At 40.3% G+C, this 23420-nt stretch overlaps 2 protein-coding genes across 10 annotated transcripts in view; one reads left to right on the forward strand and one right to left on the reverse strand.

Annotated features, from left to right (window-relative positions):
* Vti1a (vesicle transport through interaction with t-SNAREs 1A) overlaps positions 1-3015 on the reverse strand; it is a 312552-nt gene extending 309537 nt beyond the window's left edge. For all 4 annotated transcript variants that reach the window (XM_048338260.1, XM_048338262.1, XM_048338263.1 and 1 more), the window contains exon 1: positions 2575-3015. In XM_048338260.1, coding sequence (XP_048194217.1) covers positions 2575-2668 — 94 coding nt within the window. In that variant the 5' untranslated portion in view covers positions 2669-3015. The remainder of the gene's footprint in view (positions 1-2574) is intronic.
* Positions 3016-3127: 112 nt separating this feature from the next.
* On the forward strand, positions 3128-22635 carry Zdhhc6 (zinc finger DHHC-type palmitoyltransferase 6). Of its 6 annotated transcripts, none has more exons than XM_048338254.1 (11): positions 3128-3328; positions 4263-4741; positions 6496-6587; positions 8470-8629; positions 9926-10087; positions 12276-12329; positions 17868-18035; positions 18908-18949; positions 20186-20331; positions 20415-20461; positions 22163-22635. In XM_048338254.1, the coding sequence occupies exons 2-11, from the start codon at positions 4475-4477 to the stop codon at positions 22264-22266; spliced, it is 1242 nt and encodes a 413-aa protein (XP_048194211.1). In that variant the 5' UTR covers positions 3128-3328; positions 4263-4474; the 3' UTR covers positions 22267-22635. The 6 variants fall into 6 exon arrangements, with proteins under 6 accessions (XP_048194211.1, XP_048194212.1, XP_048194213.1 ...); XM_048338255.1 differs by lacking the exon at positions 3128-3328 and adding an exon at positions 3335-3592; XM_048338256.1 differs by lacking the exon at positions 3128-3328 and adding an exon at positions 3335-3562.
* The last annotated feature ends 785 nt before the right edge of the window (positions 22636-23420 follow it).

Here is a 23420-nt window from a genome sequence, read left to right on the forward strand (position 1 = left end):
GCAAGGAAAGAAAGTAATTACAAAACAAAACTCTAAAATCCTTTAAGAAGCCGACTCCATGTTCAGGAACTGCTTGTATATGGTACTTCCCACTTAGGAATTCACTGCAATGTTACAGTTCTCCTCACTAATTTTCCTGACTTTCCCAAAGGGCAGTAATAATTAAAAGTCAGTTTTTAAATATAGTACCCTAAGAATATAGAAACCCACCCGTCACAAAAGTACAATTACCAAAATTAGTTAAGCTCTAAACACTTAAGTCTAAGAGCAAAGATTTTTTTATTGTCCAAAAGAATCACAGAGTAATAAAATTTCTTCCTTAATAGTTTAAAAGTATTCATCTTTCTATTCTCTTTGGAAGTAATAGAAGACATTATACATGCATACCAGAGAGTAAAATTCAATAGATCATGCCTACTCTGCTTCAATTTAAATAATATGTTGAGAAATGAGCTGCTTTGTCCTGAGAGTATGTTCCTTTTTTTAACCCTCTTAACTCAAGTAAATGATAGCCTATCTCCTCTAAATCCATTTTTTTTTTTTTGCGGAGCACCAAAAACACTAATGAAACCCAGAAAGAGATATCAATAAATACTTTTAATCATACTGTTTTTGTCATGGTTATACATATTAATTTGGTAGTCCACAGACATACATCTGAAACATTCATCTTTTCTATCAACATTCATCTTTTTCTATCAACTAGAAGAGAGCAAGCACAAGCCATAAAAGACAAAACACTGTATTAAAAGTGTTGTTATTAAAGTAAGTGTCTGTCCAAAATCAACAATACAGTATCCTTTCAAATATAACTGCTATGTTTGGAACTCACATTTACTTACATTTATGTTTGGAACTACAATTCCAAGAGGCTTGACTTTATTTTTAAAGTACATGATTCGAATGTTTCCTTCTATTTGCTAACAATTGTTACATTAAAATATAAAGAGAAGAAAAAGCAATTGTAATAAAATTTCTTTTCTTGGAAACAGTTTTTACAACTTGTACCCAAGGACAACTGACACTTCATAAAATTTTCCCAACACTAATACTAGCACAATGATCTCTACTGCTAAAACCATTACAACTTAATATGAGCAAAAGTCCAACTGCAACACAAATCCTGATATTGTGAGGCTGTGGGTCTCAATTCAAAGGAAGTAGTATCTGATCACAAATGATAGCAAAATCAAGATGATCTTGGGAAGTGGAGCAAAGTAGAACTGAAGAGAAGAGACGAGGTGATGTGTCATGAAGTGATGAGGTCATCAGACACTTTCTCCCCCAAAATCTCCGAGGCATCAGAGCTTGGTGGTGTTTGCTACCTTGGGTCTCTCCTCTTGTTCCCTTACTTGGATTCAAAAACCTCTTAAGACATCCACCTTCTCCAGAACTAACTGAGACGTCAAGAGATGAGTGGGGTGTAAGTTCAGAGATCCTGGCTTCAAGCAAATATCCCTATTAACAGAAAATAGGTGGGGGGAGGAAAAACAAGGAAATAAAAGAAAATTATTTATAAACTCTGTTTTGGGGGAAGTACAGAAAGATGAATAACAAGTTAGGCCTTTGTGCTGGCATCAAGAACTTGATTGACTAGAGGGGAAAGTGAAGTTGCCTACAGTTTCCAGAACACCCTCTCTTCTTCAGTTCCTATCCCAGATCTATAGTAGGGTCAAGCCCAGCATCTACATCCGTAACAAAATGAAACAAAAAAGCAAAACTCTTATCTGTAACTAATTACTCAGATTAAATCTGTACTGGGAGAAAAGCAAATTCTAAAAGTGTCTTAAAACACAAGTGACAAATATCATGTTATATAGTCATGTGCCCATTAATTTAAAAATTATTTTTCTAAACCCTTATTTAATGAATGCCAAAGAAATACGACATGGCTCTCACTTTGTCTTCACAACATAGCGCAGAAAACTATCACATGATAAAAACACAACACTAAAAGAAAGGAACAGTTCTAGATGACAATGTGTACGCAAAATTGTTCTGTACCAAGTTTGACATAAAATTATGTTTTAAGTCCCCAAGAAACATGAGAAAAACGAAAAAATACTTATTTCTAATTACCAGCTAATACACGTGAAAGGGCTATATCACTTCACAACAGCCTTGTGAGAGACATACATTTCTCCCCCATTTTAACACGCATGGGATTTGAATTCCATCATTCTATCCTTCCACTCTACTTTGTCGCAATAACAATAATAATAAAGATACCACCACAACGCAGCTGTATATTGGTATATTGCAGATCCATTATCTTGGTACTTTGATTCATTTTCTCTGAACCCTCTTACCTCTATATTTTACAACCGAAAATAAAATTAAGACGTTGAGAAAAGGTTACAAATTCCACTGAGCTGGAGTCAGAATGCGAACCCAAATTCCAAAGGTCCCTTCACCTGCTCCCTACATTCCATCTTAGAATCGCATCTCTCCCGGGACCGCCGCCACGGCCTGCCCTGGGGACTCTGACCCGTAGCGTTCCACAGCTCCCAGCCGCCCCGTCCCCACCCCACCCCCCCGGACGCCGCCCCTTCCCGGCCCGGTTCGGGTTCTCACCGGGCGGGAGTCGGGGGACCCTGGAAATCTTGCTGGTGATTTCAGCCGTGAGCACGGCGAAGTCCTGCTCATAGCCTTCGAAGTCGGAAGACATGGCAGCTCCGGGGTGAAGGACCCGGGCCGAAGCCTAGGTCAGGTCGAGGGCCACGCAGCGCAGGGGTCCGCGGCGTAGGGACCCTGATAAAGCGTCCAGGGGAGCCGAGCGGAGAGAACCGGGGACAGCTCCCAGCCCAGCTGCTTCCTGGTTGTCCTTCACAATCTCTGTCCTCCGGAAATCGGGCTGACTGCGCCTTCTCGTTTCCGCTCAGTCTTCACGAGTGAGAACTTCGCGCAGGACAAGACTCACCATTCGTGCCTTCCAAAAGCCTGCGAAAATAATGGTGTTCCCAGGGACCAGTGTCATCATTTTTGTCCCCACTACTTCCAGAAAATGGTTTGGGCTCCTTAAACTACACGGCACCGGAGCCTGCTTCCCAGGGGGAAGTTTGAGGCCGGGAGCCTCCCGGAAGTGTGTGTGTGGCGGCGCAGGCGCAGTGGGATTGAGCGGGAGAGTGGCGGAGAGGGCGCTGGCGGAGAGACGCCCGATTCCGGGCGGTACTGCGTTTCAGCTCCCCCACCCCCCGCCCCAGGACTTACTTTCTGGCCTCAGGTGCTCATGCTGGATTTATCCAAGGAGGAGAAAATCTGTTCCGGTGAACCCAGGCGGTGCCAGAAATGCGATGGCGGAGGAACAGGCACCAAGGACGGGACTGAGGTGGGAAATCGAGGCAGGGGACGCAGCCACGATCTTGGCGGCCTTCGCCTCACCCAGCTGGAACCAGAATGTTGAGACCAACCTCGTTTGCTAGCACGTTTCCCCCGTGCGTGAAGATTTCTAAGCCCTCAGCTTCGTGACGTGGGAGGGGAAACCGAGGCACGCCACAGCGGCATTCGCTGCGTGGGAATCTGCTGCCTGTCTAGCTCAGAATCTGTTCCCGTTAGACCTCAGGTAGAGGTTCCTCTGACTCACGCCGGTCCAGTGAGAAATATCCTTACTTAAATCCTGCTCTCGCCACCCTCTGCCCCCCCCCAACCCCCAGTGGCAACTGCTTATTTCCTTAAATCTTATCTTTTATGCTGACTTTCATATTCTCACTACAGCAGTATTCCTTTCACACACATATACACACACCTTTCAGCATTCACTCTTGGCTCCTCCTTTGCTTTTAAGGGCCAGTAGGCTATTGTGGTTGGCATTTGGGGTCAGCTGCAAGCAAATAACTCAGATGCCTGGTTCATACTTGGAAATTTCTAAAAAGCACTTTAGAACTTCCTAAAAAGAGTTGGTTTCAAGTTGGTTTCTGTTTTGGACTTAGCTGTTCCATACTTGTGACCTTGGCCTAATCACTTAGCCTCGCTAAGCCAGTCTTTGTTGTATTAAAAAAGAAGCTTCATGAGATCAACCCTTAAGGCTCTACTTCTTAGCTCCAAAATTCTTCATCCTCTCAAACCAGGATAAAACTCTTGTAGAATGTGGTAACTCGTTTTGGCATGAATAATTGTTTTTTACATTTGCTAAACTATGTATTCCATTGTGCATTTGTGTGCCTATTGTTGAGGTGCTTTTTGGAGTTAACAAATGCAGTATGTGATATTTTTCTTTTTCCTCCCCCCACCCCCACTGAACTTTCCCATTTTATTTTCTTTAGGCTGACTTTCAACCTAAGATCCTGGATATTCTCCTACCTAAGATTTTGAGTTTACAGTACAAACAGTGAAAATGGCACAGTCTGCATTAACATCCCATAACTGGAAGGCATGACACTTAAAGAACACACATGGACTTGGGGCACATGGAAGCGTGTACACAGAAAAAGGAAATCTATAATTCCTTAAAAGTGGAAAGGCATTCTTTACCAAAATGGGTACATTCTGCTCAGTTGTCAAGTTTGAAAATCTCCAAGAATTAAAAAGACTCTGTCACTGGGGTCCCATCATAGCCCTCAGTGTTATAGCAATATGTTCTACAATGGCCATGATTGATTCTGTGTTGTGGTATTGGCCTTTACATACAACTGGAGGGAGTGTGAATTTCATCATGTTGATAAACTGGACTGTCATGATTCTTTATAATTACTTCAATGCCATGTTTGTTGGTCCTGGCTTTGTCCCTTTGGGATGGAAACCGGTAAGAAAAAGATTCCTTTTGATAATGAAGTTTAATGATAATTGTATATATAGGGCCTTTTTTTGTTGTTTGTTTTTTTGTTTTTTTTTTTGCTTGATCTGCCAACCAATAGTCTCATGGAACAAAATGTGCTCTTTTTCCTGGTAGAAACTAAGTGTAATCATTGACTATCCTCACAGAATTTATATCTATTTGAAAATGTTGATCTGAGGGAAATTCATTGAATATTTGTTCTGTGTTTAAAAAAAATAAGAAAGGAAGCCAGCCACTGGTGACTTATGCCTGTAATCTTGGCTACTCAGGAGGCTGAGAGCTGAGGATCACAGTTCAAAGCCAGCCCAGGCAGGAAAGTTTGTGAAAATCGTATTCTTCAATTAACCACCTAAAAGTGAGAAATTAAGCTGTGGCTCAAAGTGATAGAGCACTAGCCTTAAGCAAAAAAGCTCAGGGACAGTTCTTAGGCCTTGAGTTCAAGCCCCACAATTGACAAAAAAAAAGGGGGGGGGGGAGAAGAAGAAAGGAGGGGATAAAACAAGGGGTAGATTCATGGTAATGAGTTAAGCTAAGCAAATACTATATGTAGCCACAGTGCTGTCTGGCTGCAGGATCTTCTTTTCATGTAATAGATTAAATTCCTCAGCATTGAGAAAAACGTTATCAGTATTGGTGGTTTCTATCATAAAAATTTTAAACCATATGGTACAAATGTGGCATTGAGAAATATAGTGTGAATCAAATTATACCTTCTTAAAAACTGTTAGATTATGTTTCTTGCTGAGGGACTTGAAGTACAGACTGGTAGTCCGCACCCCATACCTACTGAGTCGAGCTTTCATTTTAACATAATCCTCAGGTCACATCTTAGGAATATTAAAGTTTAAGAAACACAGTTACTCTCTGGGCAGTGAAGAGTGATATATAGAGAAGAGTGAGAAGCAACTCCTTCAGAAAAGGTTTGTAAGCCAGGAGAGGAAACATGCATTTGTGAATAAAACTAAACTATCACATAGGACATACTGAGTGCTGTTGATATTAGAACCAGGCACTTTCAGTTGGAGACCTGTGGGAGAAGTGGACATTTTCAGAGGGCAAAAGAAGGCATTTCAGGTTGACAACAGTGGAAACACATTCAGATACCTGGCAGCCTTGTATGTCTGGAAAAGAGATCATGTAGTACAGATAAGAATGCAACGAAGGTGAGTCCGTGTAAAGTGAATCCATGAGAAATTGTAGAATCATAGGGAGCTTCTAGAAGTCAAGCAGAGGTGGTTCTGTGAGCACAGTATTTTGACAAGAGGCAGTTTAGAGAGAAATCGCAGTAGAGAAACTGGAGAATTATAATGACCACAGGGAAAGGAGGTGACCAAGGTAATAAAAGAAAGCAGATTTGGGAAAAAGTATCAACTTATTCTCAAATCTCCACTCTTAAAACACCTGCCACATTGTCGGCTCTTTCTAAACCCCTGTTCTACAGAGACTGAAAACTAACAGAACCAACTAATGACCAAGGTTTCAGTGGAGCATGGGGAAAAGAAATGAAAAATAACATCTGGGTAATGGGGAGAGTAGAGCTCTTTTTGCCACAATATTTGTTATTGTAACTGTTACTCAAATGAAAGGACTAGCAATACATCTTTCTCTGATCATCCCTAAAAGAAATTCCTACCGTAAGAAAGCATTTATTCATAAAGTCTGATTTCTTAATACTTGGGATCCAGTAATGTGTGTATTGTTATTTGTATTTTGCTGCCAAGGAAAATTCTCAGGATAGCATGTATCTCCAGTATTGTAAAGTCTGCCAAGCATTCAAGGCCCCTCGATCACATCACTGCAGAAAGTGCAACAGGTATCTGTCTATATTGTTCCTTGGAGAAACTTGATTGCTGGTCTTTTGTTGTTGTACTTTCTACCATAACAGGATAAATTAGTTTTATTCTCTGCCAAGTGCCCACTTTGTCAAAAATATTTGTGTCTACAATATTTTTATGCTTAAATTTATCAATCCAGATGAGAAATGTTGTTCTTTTTTTGTTGTTAGAAATAAAAAGTTTTTTTTCTAGAAAAAAATCAATATATTTTACCTCACCCCACAGGAACAGAGTAAAAAGTTATATTGTTAGTTTTTCCACAGACTCTTATCAGAATTAAATATATTTGTTGACTGTCACCTTGACTAGTTTTACAGTTGTTCTGAGTCTGAGTTATAAAGGGTACCTGCTGTCCATATTATTTATTTACAAATATTTATACTTTTTACAGATCTAATAAATAAGTCTACTTGTTATCACAGTGTTGTAATATCAAGAACTTAATGAGAAGAAAGTGGTCACTTTAAAAATTTTGAAATAAGTCAAGTCCTTTTATAATAAGCCACTGTATCCATTGATTGAGAGAAATTTAGGAAACCACTAGAGGCAAATAAAACTTGTTTTCAAGCCAAGAAATATTCCTCTAGCAAAGAGCAGGATGAGGAGCACAGTAAGACTCTCTTTAGTGCACCTTATATGCTATAGTTAGCTTGCTGAGCTCAAAGTTCCACATCTGAAGTGTAATGAGAACAGGAAGGAAGTTAGAATATCTGTTCACCCCCAGAGCCCCAGGGGAGATTTGTATAGTGATTTTTCTTGAGACACTACTGTTGAGTCACTGACTGCATTCCCATGCTAGAAGAAAACCAGTGACTATGCTCATTTCTTTATAATGAGTCCCTTGCTGAGCCTCCTGGCTTCTTTAAATACACTCATCTCCAGCAGGCATCTTTTCTTTCTGCAGCTGTTACAAAGCCTTCCCTCTCGTGCTATCTAGAGTTAAAAAGGAGTCACTGACCAACCCGTCAATTTTTTTTTTAACCTAGAAACAAAAATCAATAGTTTATTTACCACAGTTGAGTAAAGAAAAAGAAAAAAGAAGTGCTCCGAGGAGAAAGTGCTGAAGTGTCGTTTAACGAGTCAACTTCATGACAGAGTGAACAGGGAATGGGGTGACCTAAGACACCCCCACTCACCCCCAGCCAGGGCTCTCCTGAGTCTCAGGAGTCTCTTGACTCCTTATATCATCATCCCAGAATCTGGACTTCTTTCTGACCAAGTGACTAGAATCAAAGCATGGCAGATGCTGCAGCTGGGCTCAGCATGGATTTTTTTTTTTTTTTTTTTGGCCAGTCCTGGGCCTTGGACTCAGGGCCTGAGCACTGTCCCTGGCTTCTTCCCGCTCAAGGCTAGCACTCTGCCACTTGAGCCACAGCGCCGCTTCTGGCCGTTTTTTTCTGTATATGTGGTGCTGGGGAATCGAACCTAGGGCCTCGTGTATCCGAGGCAGGCACTCTTGCCACTAGGCTATATCCCCAGCCCCACAGCATGGATTTTTAACACCACTTCTGTAATTAAATGTTTGAGATCACTGGTACACTGAATTTGTGAGTGACTCCCGTTTGCATTCCAGGGGTAAAGTTTAAGTTTCTGTGACTGCCTCCATGAAAGCTGCTTACCTGGTGTCCTTGCTTTTGAGGAAAAAAAAAAAAAAAAAGCAAAGTATCTCAGGGCTGCTGACCCGAGTTTACAGTTCCTTCCACTGCAATGCAACCCATCAATTTTTAAAGCTCATAAAGATGAATCTTTCTGTTCCATGAATTATTGTTCCCCTATGACTCTTGAACATGCTGGATTTCTATTTACTTGATCCTCTCAAGACCAAAGTTATATATGTCTCATGTAAATTTTTCTTGTTAGATGCGTGATGAAGATGGACCATCACTGTCCTTGGATCAACAACTGTTGTGGTTACCAAAATCACGCTTCGTTCACACTGTTTCTCCTTTTGGCACCACTGGGTTGTATCCATGCTGCTTTCATTTTTGTTATGACTATGTACACACAGCTTTACAATCGGGTAAGTGAAAATGTTTAGTGTATCACTGTTGCCAGTTAGTGCAAGTTATCAACATTAAGAAGTTCCTTTTAGAAATATGCTATCTGATTCAGCTAAGCAATTTTGCTTCACCTCTTACAATCTTAAGGAAAGATTATTTTGTTCCAGACATTTACCTTAGGCACTCTATTTTAGCACTGTATACCTGTATTTGATTTCAAACTTAGTTATTATGGTAAGAATAGAGGTGGGGGAGGGAGGGATAAAAGGCAAGGGGGAAGAAAAAGCAAGAAGAAAAAGCCACAGTAGTACTTCTGTTCATGTCTAACTTCAGTGCACTGGAAGGTAGCTCCTGGGACAGATGCATGTCCTAAAATAAATGTTACACTGACTATAGTTGGAGTTGGTTTAAGAGTGATTGTGAAATAAACTCATAAAACTCCCTTAGTCAGCCTGGAAGGTCAGTGAAGGACAAAGGTCAGATGGCTCTGTGGCAAGATAGATATTACATGTCCTTCACAGAGGGAACCACCATGTTTTATTTGTAGCATTAATTTGTAGCCTTTAAGACTGCTTGCCTAGAGATAACTACTTCTTCTCATTTCTTGGGAAAATAATTGAATGTTTATCTAAAATGTTCAGATTTTTAATTGTTGACACCTAACTTTTAATATTTTTAAATTATTTATAGGTCAGGAAATGCGTATCTGCAGGTCCTATTTGGCCTGGCCTGCATTTTAAATTCTGTGTTGTATGTGTTGCTGTAAATTGAAAATAACAAGGAAAATAACATTGAGGTCTATTGTTGTTCATATATAGTAATGTTTATAAAGTTTGGCTGACTCTGCAGAAACACTAACAAAAGCAACTCTAAAGAATTAACTAAGAATGAGATAGGGATACAGTTCAGTAGTAGAGCACTTGTCCAGGGACTAGGGATTTAGCTCAGTGGAAGAGTGCCTGCCTGGCAAGCACAAGGCCCCAAGTTCGGTCCTTAGCTCTGGGGGGAAAAAAAAAACAAAAAAACAACAACCTATAAAAGAGCACTTGTCCACATGTGTGAGGCCCTGGGTCAGATACTCAATACTGTAAGAAGATGGATGGATGGATGGATGGAGGGAGGGAGAGAGAGAGAGAGAGAGAGAGAGAGAGACAAAATCATAAACATCATTATAAGCCCAAGCCAAAGTGTTTGTTACAGATATCTCTATTTGCTACATTTGTTTTGATCACACATTTCAGTCCTTGTCTTAGGAGAGTTTGACCAGTTGACAGCCAGGCATTTCAAGTGTACATTGTTGTTGTTGTTGATTATAGCTCTCCTTTGGGTGGAACACCGTGAAGATTGATATGAGTGCAGCGAGGAGAGATCCTCTCCCAATTGTTCCCTTTGGATTAGCTGCATTTGCTGCCACCTTATTTGCCTTGGGATTAGCTTTAGGAACAACCATAGCTGTTGGGATGTTGTTTTTTATTCAGGTGAGTTTCTCAGTCACCTCTGGCTACAAGAGGTCACATTATTTTGGCTGATTATAATGAGAAAGATGAAGACTGCATTTAAAAATGACATGAGATAAAAATTACTTTTGCTTAGTCCATCTAGGCAGCTAATTTAATCATTAATAGTGACAAATGATTTTGTGAAAATCTTTGGAGTTACTGATTTAATCTATGAGATGTTTACTACAGCACACACACATATATACACACATATACAGTACATATGTATGAAATACATATATATGTATTCTCTATATATGTACTGTAGTTATATAGTTAGGGTTGAGAACTCTTCTCACTTTATACTTCTTACTCTTCACATCAACTCAAAAGAAGCTGATAAAAGCTTATTACTAGCTGGATACCAGTGGCTCATTCCTATAATTCTGAGGCTGAGATCTGAGGGTCAGGGTTCAAAGCCAACGCAGGCAGGAAAGTCCATGAGACTCCTTTCTCCCATTAACTACCAAAAAACCAGAAGTAGAGCTGTGGCTCAACTAGTAGAGCTCTAGCCTTAAACCAAGAAAGCTCAGGGACAGCACCAGGTTCTGATAAGCCCCAGGACAGACAGACAGACAGACAGACAGACACACACACACACACACACACACACACACACAGCTTATTACTATCTTTTTTCCTTAGCAGTCAAGTAAATGGTTCATTCTCAAAAAGGTTAAGTGGCTTACCCAAGGCCATCATGAATGTACTCAGTAGACATAATTATTAATATTTTACATTAGCAATACACTGTAGTAGTAATCATAATAAGCAATAGTAATATAGCTAAGAATTGCTTAGTGCTTATATGTTAGGCACAGTTTTAGGTACTTTAAGTATATCAACTCATTTGTAATAACCCCATGACATAGTTTTTGTTGCTTTGTAATGTCTGGTCTTTGGTGAATCACTCTGCTAGCTTTTGATCTTGCAGTTATGAAAAATGAAGAGGTTCCATGGGGAACTCATAATTAATTATTTGATTTTTTTTTTTTTGGTCAGTGTAATTAAGTGTCAGAAAGTTAGGCACTGGTGGTCCATAGTTATAATACTGTCCTACTAAAGGGACTGAGAACTGAAGGATCATGATTCGAAGCCAACTCAAGCTGAAAAGTCTCTGAAACTTGCTCTCCATTTAACTATCAAGAAGCCAGGCTGGGGCTGGGAATATGGCCTAGTGGCAAGAGTGCTTGCCTCCTATATATGAAGCCCTTGGTTCAATTCCCCAACACCACATATATAGAAAATGGCCAGAAGTGGCACTGTGGTTCAAGTGGTAGAGTGCTAGCCTTGAGCAAAAGGAAGCCAGGGACAGTGCTCAGGCCCTGAGTCCAAGGCCCAGGACTGGGAAAAAAAAAAAGGGGGGGGGGCTGGGGATATAGCCTAGTGGCAAGAGTGCCTGCCTCGGATACACAAGGCCCTAGGTTCGATTCCCCAGCACCACATATACAGAAAACGGCCAGAAGCGGCGCTGTGGCTCAAGTGGCAGAGTGCTAGCCTTGAGCGGGAAGAAGCCAGGGACAGTGCTCAGGCCCTGAGTCCAAGGCCCAGGACTGGCCAAAAAAAAAAAAAAGAAGTCAGACTGGAGGTGTGGTTCAAGTGGCTAAAGCATCAGCTCAGTCATGGAAAAGACAACAAAGAAAACAATCATAATAGCAATAAACTAAAATTCTAAAGGGTATAAACTTTTATGAGTGGATCAGTTGTATCTAAAAAAATAGAATGATAGAATAGAGACTGAATACACTATGACAAACAGTATATATAGGTTCATGGAAATAAGTCACAGTTGCTTGTAAATAGATTAGGCATATTTAAATTTTACCATGCTCATACCATGTTAATCCCAAGTACATTTAAAATACTTGATGTATCAGTGTTTTACTAGTTCTCTGAAAACATTACTTAAAAACATAAATTTGATACTAGATTCAGCCTTGATTACTGGTATGATCATTTTTATGGTGAGACACTATGGTATGATATTTACGACCAAGCAACATAGAATCAGATGGATTACATACTAACTGTGAAGTGAGTGACTTCTTGTACTGAATGTCGTTACTTATGGAAGAGAACAATGAGAGCTACCTTATAAGAAGAGTGTGAAAATGATAATTTAAGAGAAAAAAGGAATTATTAAATGTCATTATTATTTAATTTGCAGATGAAAATAATTCTCAGAAACAAAACTTCTATTGAATCATGGATTGAAGAGAAGGTAAATTTTAATCATTATTCCCTCAGTAATGTATTGATTAACTAATAGGTCCAGTTTACTATGTGTCCAGAAGTGAAAACCTGACTTCTAAACAGCTTCCTTACATAATCAGCATGCCATATTCATGCATGAAATATTCTTCTGCGTTATAAGACTTACAAAATTTTTTGAAGACCATTAAAAGATCTTGAAGTACTTACTCCTCTGTGTTATAAGACCTTAGGAATTTTTTTGAAGACAGTTAAAAGATCTTGATTTTTATGGGCTGCTTTCTCATTGTTAAAATGATATCAAGCGGGCTGGGGATATGGCCTAGTGGCAAGAGAGCTTGCCTCGTATATATGAGGCCATGGGTTCGATTCCCCAGCACCACATATACAGAAAACGGAAAACGGCCAGAAGTGGCGCTGTGGCTCAAGTGGAAGTGTGCTAGCCTTGAGCAAAAGGAAGCCAGGGACAGTGCTCAGGCCCTGAGTCCAAGGCCCTGGACTGGCAAAAAAAAAAAAAAAAAAAAAAAAGACTGAGAATTCAAGGCCAGCTGAACTACATGGAGAGACCTATCTCAGGAAAAAGGAAAAAAAATGATATCAAGCAATACCAATTAAAAATAAGTAAGAGAAAGTAACACAGATGCACACATATGTAGGAAATATTTAGTCCCTGGCAATTTGTCTGTAGACATAAGCTTAAGCAGCTAGCTCTTAGATTTTGGTCTCATAATCATTGTATACTCCAAAAGTTAAGGACATAAAATAGGTTTTATGTGTAGTGTACCTGTTGGGATTTGCCATATTGTCTGAGAGAAAATTTAGATGTATTATTTCACTTAAAAATAGCAGTAACATGTTAGTAAAAATATTTTTATGAAAAATAATTATACTTTTCAAATGAAAAATTGGGAGAAAAGTGGCCTTGTTTTATAGTTTCACAAATCTCTTCAGTACCTGAGTCAACAGAAGGTAGTTAGATTCTCACACCTGCATGTATACATACAGTCTGTCGAGATGCATTGCTTTGGATAAAGGTTATGAAGAAAACCCAGCCTCCCACAAATAAGGAGGTAGACAACAGTGGAGTACCTTCATAATCCTCTTAGATAATAAACCCATTTGATCCAACGTGAAAACTTGATCTTATTTTATCTTATTTTATTTTGCTCTTCGGGAGAATTGAACCCAGAGCCTCATGCATGCTAGGCTAGTGCTCTACCCCTGAGCCACAGTCCTCAACATGATGAATAACATGTTCTACCTGTGAACTTTTTGTTTCTTTTATGTTAACATCCATCCATCTTGCTTTGAATGGACTTTTGTACGTCAGCCACTGATCATTTGGAAAATACTGGTGTACCGAGTTATGCAGATTTTTTAAATTTCAATGTCTTTCAAAAATTACATTCATTCTTACCACTATTTTATGAGAAAAATTTTTAAATATGGGAAAGCTGTCATGCTCATAGTCATAAACAGGTTTTCCAGAATTCTCATGTTTACTAGAAAGTCTCACCTCCTACCTGTAGTAAACTGTCAGTTGTTTTCCCTTTGAAGTGACAGCCTGACTTTGTTCATTTTTGAGAAAATTTTCACCAAATTCTGAAGTATGGGCAACCATGTAGTTGTCTGTTAATTACTCACAAGTAAAAAGTGTCACATGAAATAAATTGGTTTGTGGCTTTTGTTAGCTCAAAGTCCCACAATTGCTTTTCTTGAGCTAGTCATTTTTCTTTGGCATGCTTTATGTCAATTTCCTTTGGTCATGCAGCGTTTTGAAAGGACATCTATTTCAACATTGATGGGCTCCAGTGGCTCAAGTCTATAATCCTGGCTACTCAGGAGGCTGAGATGTGGGAAACTGAGGCTTGAGGCCAGCCTAGGCAGAAAAATCCACTAAACAAGCAAAGCGTGGCTGGAAGTGTGGTTCAAATGATTGAGTAGCAACTGAGGAATCAAGACCCTGAGTTCAAACCTCAATAACAAAAGAAAATTTGTGCATGAAATTATTTTTTTAACTATATATTGAAGCTGGAGTCAGGTGCTCATGCCTGTAATCCTAATTACTAGAAAGCTAAGAATGGAAGAATTGTCATTCAAGGCCACCTAGAACAGAGAAGTTAGCAAACCTCTTCAACTCAAAGCTGGTTTCAGTATCATGTGCCTATCACTCCAAGCTATATAGGAGGCTGAGGCGGGGAGGATTGTGGTACAAGGCCATTCCAGGCACTGTGATCTCCCATGGGACCCTATCTCCATTGGAGGGAAGCTGGATACAGTGGCATCTGGAACCAGTCAAAGCTGTAACAAGTAGCCTGTAGTAAATGGATCACAGCTCAGAGGCTGTTCCATGTTTGGAAGGGAAATCTTTTCCTAAAAATAACCAGTGAGAAGACAATCTAGCCAGCATGAGGCCCTCACTTCAAAAATCCCAAGTACCACACTGTATTGGCAAACAATATAAATGACTAACAGAGTTTGATGCCAGTGTTTTGATTCCTTCAAGGTGCTAGCAACCTCACCTGCCATTGAAAAGGACAACACAATGTAAAGGCAAATAATAATCATAGCATTCATATGAAAATAGTTTGACTTTCTTGAAACCAAAGAAGAGGTCTTGAGGACCTACAAAACAGGCTTCGAGAGCCACACGGGTTTATGCTCAAGCACTTTAGCATATACATGACATGACCTGTGATTTCCCCTGGTCTTCTTCTCCGTCCTCATTTCCTACCCTTGACGCATTCTGGCTCACACCCAGAGCTTCTATATCTTTACATAGTTTGTTCTCTGCCTAGACAGTCTTCCCACTTTTTTTGCTTGACTCTCACCCCAGGGCTTACTTCAGTAATCACTTCCTACAAAGCTCCTTCCTTGGCTGTCCCCAAGCCTGCCCAGGTATTCTTCTTCCCTTACCTGCAGCACCATAGCCATACCACAGGCCTCAGCTTTGAACCCATCTCCACCGACTGCAGCTCTGTGGAAAAGACTGAGTTATTTTTGACCGAGTTACGTCTATAAACTACTGTCTTCCTTACCAGTTTTTCCTGTAACTACTGTACAGTCTGTTTACTGAACTTCAGTGCATTTTGAAGACCTGATTCTTTTGTTTTACAAAATAAGGCACGGCCTGTAATCTTACTCTGGAGGCTGAGATCTGAGGGTCACAGTTTGAAGCCAGCCTGGACAGGAAAGTCAGTGGAACTCTTCATCTGCAATAAACTGCCAAAAAGTAGAAGCTATGGAAGTAGAGCTATGGCAGAAGTGGTAGAGCACTAGCCTTAGGCAAAAAAGCTCAAAGACAGTGCCTAGGCCCTGGGTTCAACACAAAAGAATAAAAGAAAAAGAAAAGAAATCACTTTTTATTCTCTTAATGAGGAAAGATTTATATATTTTCTTAATGTTTCATTCATGTTATAACTTGGGGACAAGTTTTTAATAAAATCAATATCTATATTACTTTATAAATAACCACAAGAAGATTTCTTATGGAAAGCTTCATAATCAAATATCTCAGAGTATCATTTCTAGTAAGCATCATAAATAAATTGATAGTAGGTTAACCTTTTTCTTTTGTTAATTTAAAACTGTCTGTAAAGTACCATGCTGACTTAAAAGTTATTTTAAAACTTGTACTTTATCACTGAGTAAATAATTCAGGTGATATTAAATCTATGGGAAATTAATAGAAATTACTGGACATTGAAGTACACACAAATTAGAAGTTTACACGTTGTTGCTAAAGTGTATCTTTATACCACTAGGTGTCAGCAGAACTTAAGAAATTTGAAGCTAGTGTATTTCCTGAAGTTAGAGTTAACCATTTAATTGCCTAGAATATAATTGATGTTACTTTTTATGTAAATACATAATATGTGCAGGTAAGTCCAAATATTAATTTATGTTACTTGTGTCATGATTTTTTTTTAATGAAAGCTTTCCACACACGTTCTGGTTTGTTTGTTTTTTTTCAAATTTTTATTATCAAACTGATGTACAGAGAGGTTACAGTTTCATACATTAGGCATTGGATACATTTCTTGTACTGTTTGTTACCTTGTCCCTCATCCCCCCTCCCTCCTCCCCCTTCCCCCCCCCCCCGGAGGTGTTCAGTTCACTTACACCAAACAGTTTTGCAAGTATTGCTTTTGTAGTTGTTTGTCTTTTTTTTTTACCCTGTGTCTCTCAAATTTGGTATTCCCTTTCAATTTCCTGCTTCCAGTACCAGTATACACGGTTTCCAATATACTCAGATAAGATTACAGAGATAGTGTAGATACAACCACAGGAAGGTGATACAAGAACATCATAGTGCTCAGGCCCTGAGTCCAAGGCCCAGGACTGGCAAAAAAAAAAAAAAATCATCAATAATAGAAGCTACAGATACACATGGGATGTTGAAAGTAGTTACAACTGTGATATAACAATTGTTTCCATAACATGGAGTTCATTTCACTTAGCATCATCTTATGTGTTCATAAGGGTATAGCTATTGGGCCTTGTGATGCTCTGCTATGACTTGCCTAAACCTGTGCTAATTATTCCCAATAAGGGAGACCATAGAGTCCATGTTTCTTTGGGTCTGGCTCACTTCACTTAGTATAATTTTTTCCAAGTCCTTCCATTTCCTTACAAATGCGACAATGACATTCTTTCTGATAGAGGCATAAAATTCCATTGTGTATATGTACCACATTTTCCTGATCCATTCGTCTACTGAGGGGCATCTGGGTTGGTTCCAGATTCTCGCTATGACAAATTGTGCAGCGATGAACATTGTTGTGCTGGTGGCATTACTGTGATTTTGTTTATGGTCTTTTGGATAGATACCCAAAAGTGGGGCTGCTGGGTCATAGGAGAGTTCTATACTTAGCCTTCTGAGGAATCTCCAGACTGCTTGCCAGAGTGGCTGAACCAGTTTACAGTCCCACCAACAATGAAGTAGGGTTCCCTTTTGGCCACATCCCCTCCAACAATTGTTATTGTTAGTTTTCTTGATATATGACATTCTTACTGGGGTGAGATGGAATCTCAATGTTGTTTTGATTTGCATTTCTTTTATGGCCAGTGATGTAGAGCATTTTTTCATATGTCTCACGTTCTGGTTTTTTTAAAGAGTATTTTCCACCAGCCTTTGGTGGCACATGCCTGTAATCCTAGCTACTCAGGGGAATAGAGCTAAGGGTCAAGATTCAAAGCCAACCAGCTTTATCTCCAATTAACCACCCAAAAGCCAAAACTGGAGCTGTGGCTCAAATGATAGAGTATTACCCTTTAGTAAAAAAGCTAAAGGACAATGGCCAGTCCTTGAGTTCAAGCCCCAATACCAGCACCAAAAAAAAAGTTTTTTTTACAAAATATTGGTTCCCTAGGAACATAGGAGGTTGGTTTTCTGTGTCAAAGAGAATCTTTTTGTTCTGTATGCTAAGCAAGAATAAAGTACATTTGGGACTGAAACAAACTTGAGAAATGAGTATTCTGCTAATATTTACTGAAAGCCACTTGAGGCCACCACATATCTGCTATTTTGTATCTTTGTTATCCACAGGCTAAAGATCGAATTCAGTATTACCAGCTAGATGAAATCTTTGTTTTCCCCTATGATATGGGAAGTAAATGGAAGAACTTTAAACAGGTATTTACGTGGTCAGGAGTGCCTGAAGGAGATGGATTAGAGTGGCCGATAAGAGAAGGATGTCACCAGTACAGCTTAACAGTGAGTATTAGTGTTCAAAGAGCCTTTCTTTTATTCCTCGCCTTCTGTTCCTTGTCTTCCCTTAACTCAGTGATAGTAACATAATGCAAATGTTCTCAGTGTGTCACAACAAATCTAATATTTCATAAAGATGTCTTTTATCACATTTCTTCCTTTATTTATTCTGAAACACTCCAAACCTGTATGACAAAGTTCCGAATTCTAAAACTACCTTCCAGCCTACAGTATAATGTGAACTTCTTGTACATCCCTGCCGCGTAACTTTGCCTGCCCTCCCTCTACCTCTGATGGCCTCCTCTCTGTCTGTCCAGACCACTGCCAGTCTCGCTGCTTCTATCCAGCCTCCCTACTCTACAGATTCTTTGCATTTGACACTGGTCATAAACCACTACTTTATACTCATGAGATCTCATCATTTTAATTCTTGTAGCCTATGTCTTTAACTTGATTCTAGAGTGCAGGTCATCTTTTCCCTACTGTATCTAATATAATACTGTTAATAGTAGCAAAGGAGGGAAGAGCACTACAGTGACCAAATCAAGATGCAGTCACATTTCTGTGTCCAGAGAGTCTGTGGTTCTCGGGATCTTTGTCTTGAGCACTAGCCTGAAAATACAGGGCACAGACCACTAAGCCCTGATCCTGGGCCACACTGGCCTTTAGGAATACACACAGGTAACATGGGCAAGTGGGTTCAGAGAGGGCCTATTCTGAGCCCCTAGTTCCCAGGGCTTGTGGCTTAAAGTTGCCAACAATATGAAATACTGGAAAACTGGGGATTCTCCTGTTGCTCTGATACTAAAGAGAGTAGACTTGAGTTTCCACATTGAGTCAGAGGTTTATTTTTTTTCCTTTTTGTATCTTCCACACAGATAGAACAGTTGAAACAAAAAGCAGACAAGAGAGTCAGAAGTGTAAGTAATTCTTTTGCAATGATACTGATTGTGTTTGTGTTTCAGGCTCTATACTTCTATATAGTGTAGCTGTAGAAACCCAAAGCTTTTATTGCATACTGTTCTTTAATACATTTGTTGGAATTTGACAGGATTCATTTTTACAGTCATTTAAATACTTGGTTGGGAAGGCAGGTAAAAAAGGAATTTTCATTTTGCCAGCATAGAAAAGTGGTTATTCTCAATGTAGCCTGTCAAGGGCCTGAGGGTACATGTCTGTAATTATAGAAACTTGGGGGCACTTGCAGTTCAAGTACGGCCTGCGCAAAAAGTTAGCAATATCCCATCAAACAAGCTAGGTGTGGCACACACCTATAATACCAGCTGCATGGGCATAATTTGCAGGATCTAAGTCAGAGGCTGTCCCTTGGGTGATAAGTGTGAGTCCCTATCTGAAATGTCTCTAAAGCAAAAAGGCCTGGCAGTGGGGCTCAAGTGGTGCAGCACCTACTGGCAAGAATGAAGCCTTGAGTTCAAACCCTACTACCTCTTCATTCCCCTCCCACTGCCAAATATATACAAATATAAATTTACCAACACATATAGATTTCATAAGGTGCAGCCCGTCCTTAAACCAGGCTGTCAGATCCACTGCCACTAGCTAGCTTTGTGTGCCTGTTTAACTTTAATTAAAATTTCAGGGCTTGGGATATAGCCTAGTGGCAAGAATGCCTGCCTCGGATACACGAGGCCCTAGGTTCGATTCCCCAGCACCATGTATACAGAAAACGGCCAGAAGTGGCGCTGTGGCTCAAGTGGCAGAGTGCTAACCTTGAGCGGGAAGAAGCCAGGGACAGTGCTCAGGCCCTGAGTCCAAGGCCCAGGTCTGGCCAAAAAAAAAAAAAAAAAAATTTCAGCTCCTCATTTGTACTAGCCACAGGATAGTGTTCAGTAACCACATGTGTCTGTGGACCCCAATAAGAGCACAGATGTGGAGCATAGGAAATGTTCCCATCCTTGGTAGCACTGCCGTGCAGCTTTCAGCTGCTTTTTGCTGAAAATGAATAAGAAAAGGCCGAGGACCCGAACTGTGGTCCCCACCCCCACCCCCCGCTCGAGGGGAACATGCTGGATGGAGAACTAGGAGGGACAGTGGCTTGCCACTGGATATTTTGAGTCCTCCTTAAACATTCTTTGTTCCAACAACTCAGATATCTTGGTAAATATTCACCTTGTTCTGCTGACCGCTCTTGCCAGGTTCGCTATAAGGTAATAGAAAATTACAGTGGTGCCTACTGTCCTTTGAATAGAGGAATAAAAACTTTCTTCACAAGCCCTTGCACTGAAGAGCCTCGAATTCAGCTGCAGAAAGGGGAAATCATTTTAGCCACAAGAGGATTACGGTGAGTGACAGATCTGTGTTTTTCTTTCATGAAAACTGACATCTATCCACAAACAAATTAAATTTATTGTTTTATTATTTTAGATACTGGCTGTATGGAGACAAAATTCTTGATGATCCCTTTACAGAAGGTATGGATACTGAAAGGCATGCTTGAAGAGTATGACTCCTGGCAATCATTCTAAATTTTATTTAAAATTTTTAAAAAATGCCAATAATCCTATCGTGCATGAGAACTGCAGAGGGCACATGGTCAAGCAGCAAAGAGAAGCTCTTCGGCATTTCTCCATAGCTTGTCCAATGACATGTGAGCTCTTAAGTATGTGATATTTGAATGGTGAGGAGACCGAAGCTCAGAGGGGCTGAGTAACTTGCCCATAGATACACAATAACCACCAGGTAGAGCCAGGTTTCAAACCTGAGCATTCTAACTCCAGATTCCATATTCTGGGCACTAAACTCTTGTGTTGTATGTTTCCCTTAGAATGAGAATTCCTGTTGTTACTTTTAAAACTAATAGGTCAGACCTTAAAAAGAGAATTGTTCCTTTTTAAAGGAAAAATTAACCCTGGATTTATTTTATTTTTATATTTTACTTTTGGGGGGTAAGATTTGGGTTTGAACTCAAAATAACTAGCTTTTTGCTGGAGATAAAATCTGGTAGAGTTTTCTGTCCAGGCTCCATTTGTACCACAGTCCTCCATATGTTGTTTGTCTGGGTAGCTTGGATTATAGGTTAAGCCACTGGATCTCAGAAACTCAGGATAATCTTTATAAAACACTAGTGGTTAATTATAAGTAAATCCAACATCCGCTCAGGCAACTTTGGTGTAAATATTTACATGCCAAATGTGATGGTGTGTGGCTGTGGAACTTGGAAGCTGGACAGGAGGGTTGGGAGCATGAGGCCATCCCAAACCAAATTGTAAGACCTTGTGCAAAACAGAAGAGAGTACATGAGAAACACTCTTAAAAGTGGGGCTCCAGTGACTTATGCCCATAATCGTAGCTACTCACAAGTCTGAGATCTGAGGATACCAGGTTGAAGCCAGCACTGGTAGGAAAACTTGTGAGATTCTTTTTTTTTTTTTTTTTTTTTTTTTTTTGGCCAGTCCTAGGCCATGAACTCAGGGCCTGAGCACTGTCCCTGGCTTCTTTTTTGCTCAAGGCTAGCACTCTGCCACTTGAGCCACAGCGCCCCTTCTGGCCATTTTCTGTATATGTGGTGCTGAGGAATCGAACCCAGGGCCTCATGTATACGAGGCAAGCACTCTTGCCACTAGGCCATATTCCCAGCCCTACTTGTGAGATTCTTATCTCCAGTTAACCACCAAATAAAAGGGGAAAAAAAATTAAGCCAGAAATGTGACTCAAGTGGTAGAATGCCAACCTTGAGCACAAAAGGCTAAGGGACAGCATCCAGGCTCTGAGTTCAAGCCCCACCACTGGCACACACACAAAAAAAAGAAAAAGAAGGAAGGAAGGAAAGAAAGAGAAACAGTCTTAAGGAGGCGGAAGCACAGAGGGGGGAAGCTGCAGTTGGAGGCGTGCCAAATCACCTTTTCCAATGATCTGCCAAAGTCCTCAACTCCAGTCAGGCACTGGTTCAAATGCATTAGCCCCTTTGCCAGACATGTGGGGAGTGTCCATTATCCAGTTTGTGAGAAGCATTTCCCCCCCCGTCCCCCCCCCCCCGCAAGCTGTACTTATGTGAGAGAGTGAAGGAGTGGTGGGAAGTCTCACTAAAATCTTACTCATCTGAAGCCACAGCACATGTTGGCCCCCGTGTAGTACATCCAGCCATCTCACCTCCCTCTCACTTTGTCCCTCAGGTGTTTCAAGAATAAGAGGCTGGTTTCCCAGAAACTGTGTGGAAAGGTGTCCCTGTGATGCCGAAACAGAGCCGGCCCCAGAAGGCGAGAAGAAAACCAGATAGCCACTGCTAGAGTGAAATTCGTCACTTAATTCGACTTTATTACTTGAAAATTGTACATATTACTGAAGAATTATGCAATGAACCTACTCCAGTCAAGGTGTTCTTTTCCTTAAAGGTGCCCTAGTGCCATGATTTCATATTTTTATTACCATTTGGAAATGGAGAAGCCATTCGGTATATGCCATTGAATCCCTGCCCACATTACCACCTTTTTCTTCCCCCCAAAAGAGATATTTGCCAGGCATCAGTGGCTGACGCTTGTAATCCTCTCAGGAGGCTGAGATCTTAGGATCATGATTGAAAGCTGGCCTAAGCAGGAAGGTCCGAGAGACTCTTATCTCCAATGAACCACCAAAAAGCCAGAAGTGGAGCTGTGGCTCAAGTGGTAGAGCTCTATCCTTGAGCAAAATCAAAGCTTCAGGACAGTTCCCAGGCCCTGAGTTCAAACCCCAGAACTAGCACCAAAAAAAACACACACACACATTTCTTTATCCAAGCAAATGGATTGCATTATCTCGAGGATTTTGCTCATTGCACTGCACACCGTGGACCTCACCTTGCAGATCAAGTCCCCAAGACTCCCCTTGGCAGGAGCGTCTGCATGTGATAATGTCTGTCAGATATTACTTCTTACGTAATCCTATAGAACTTAATATTTAAGATTCATAGAAGCTCAGATTTTGTTACTTGTCTTTTAATAATGCAGATTTTTGTCAAATCAAATAAAGATCAATGAATGTTCTCTATATAGGTTTTGTTGTTGTTTGTTTTTTAACCTAGTGTCTTTTTTTTTCTGACTAGAAAGGTTTAATATTAATAAAACTGCCTGCTACTTGTGAAAAATCAGCATGTGAATCCAGAGTCAAATTAGAATGCATTTGCCCTGACATACAAACCCTGTTAAAGGCATGTTGAGATCACAGTGTTCTAGTATAGTGTGAACCTAGTGGTCGTTGAACTGCTTGTATACACTTGAATATGTCAACTACTGAAGCTCGTGAAAACTGGTCAGCTTGGATGCTTGAAGTTGGGCTTCTTTAAAAATGGAAAAAGTCTATTATTTCCCTAGACTTGAGTAAGATGGTCCATTCTTTCCTAGTCAGGAAACAAGAAACTTTGGGACCCAGCTTGTAATAGGTCAGAGTAAGGGGAAG

This window comes from Perognathus longimembris, chromosome 2, assembly GCF_023159225.1.
Source record: "Perognathus longimembris pacificus isolate PPM17 chromosome 2, ASM2315922v1, whole genome shotgun sequence".
Classification (NCBI taxonomy): domain Eukaryota; kingdom Metazoa; phylum Chordata; class Mammalia; order Rodentia; family Heteromyidae; genus Perognathus; species Perognathus longimembris.

Bases quoted from the DNA above. Each gene is read 5' to 3' on its own strand.
- Zdhhc6 (XM_048338254.1), top strand. From the start codon at position 4,475: ATGGGTACATTCTGCTCAGTTGTCAAGTTTGAAAATCTCCAAGAATTA. The intron at 4,742-6,495 runs GTAAGAAAAAGA...TTTGCTGCCAAG, and splicing joins TCCCTTTGGGATGGAAACCG to GAAAATTCTCAGGATAGCAT. The intron at 8,630-9,925 runs GTAAGTGAAAAT...TGTTGATTATAG, and splicing joins ACACACAGCTTTACAATCGG to CTCTCCTTTGGGTGGAACAC.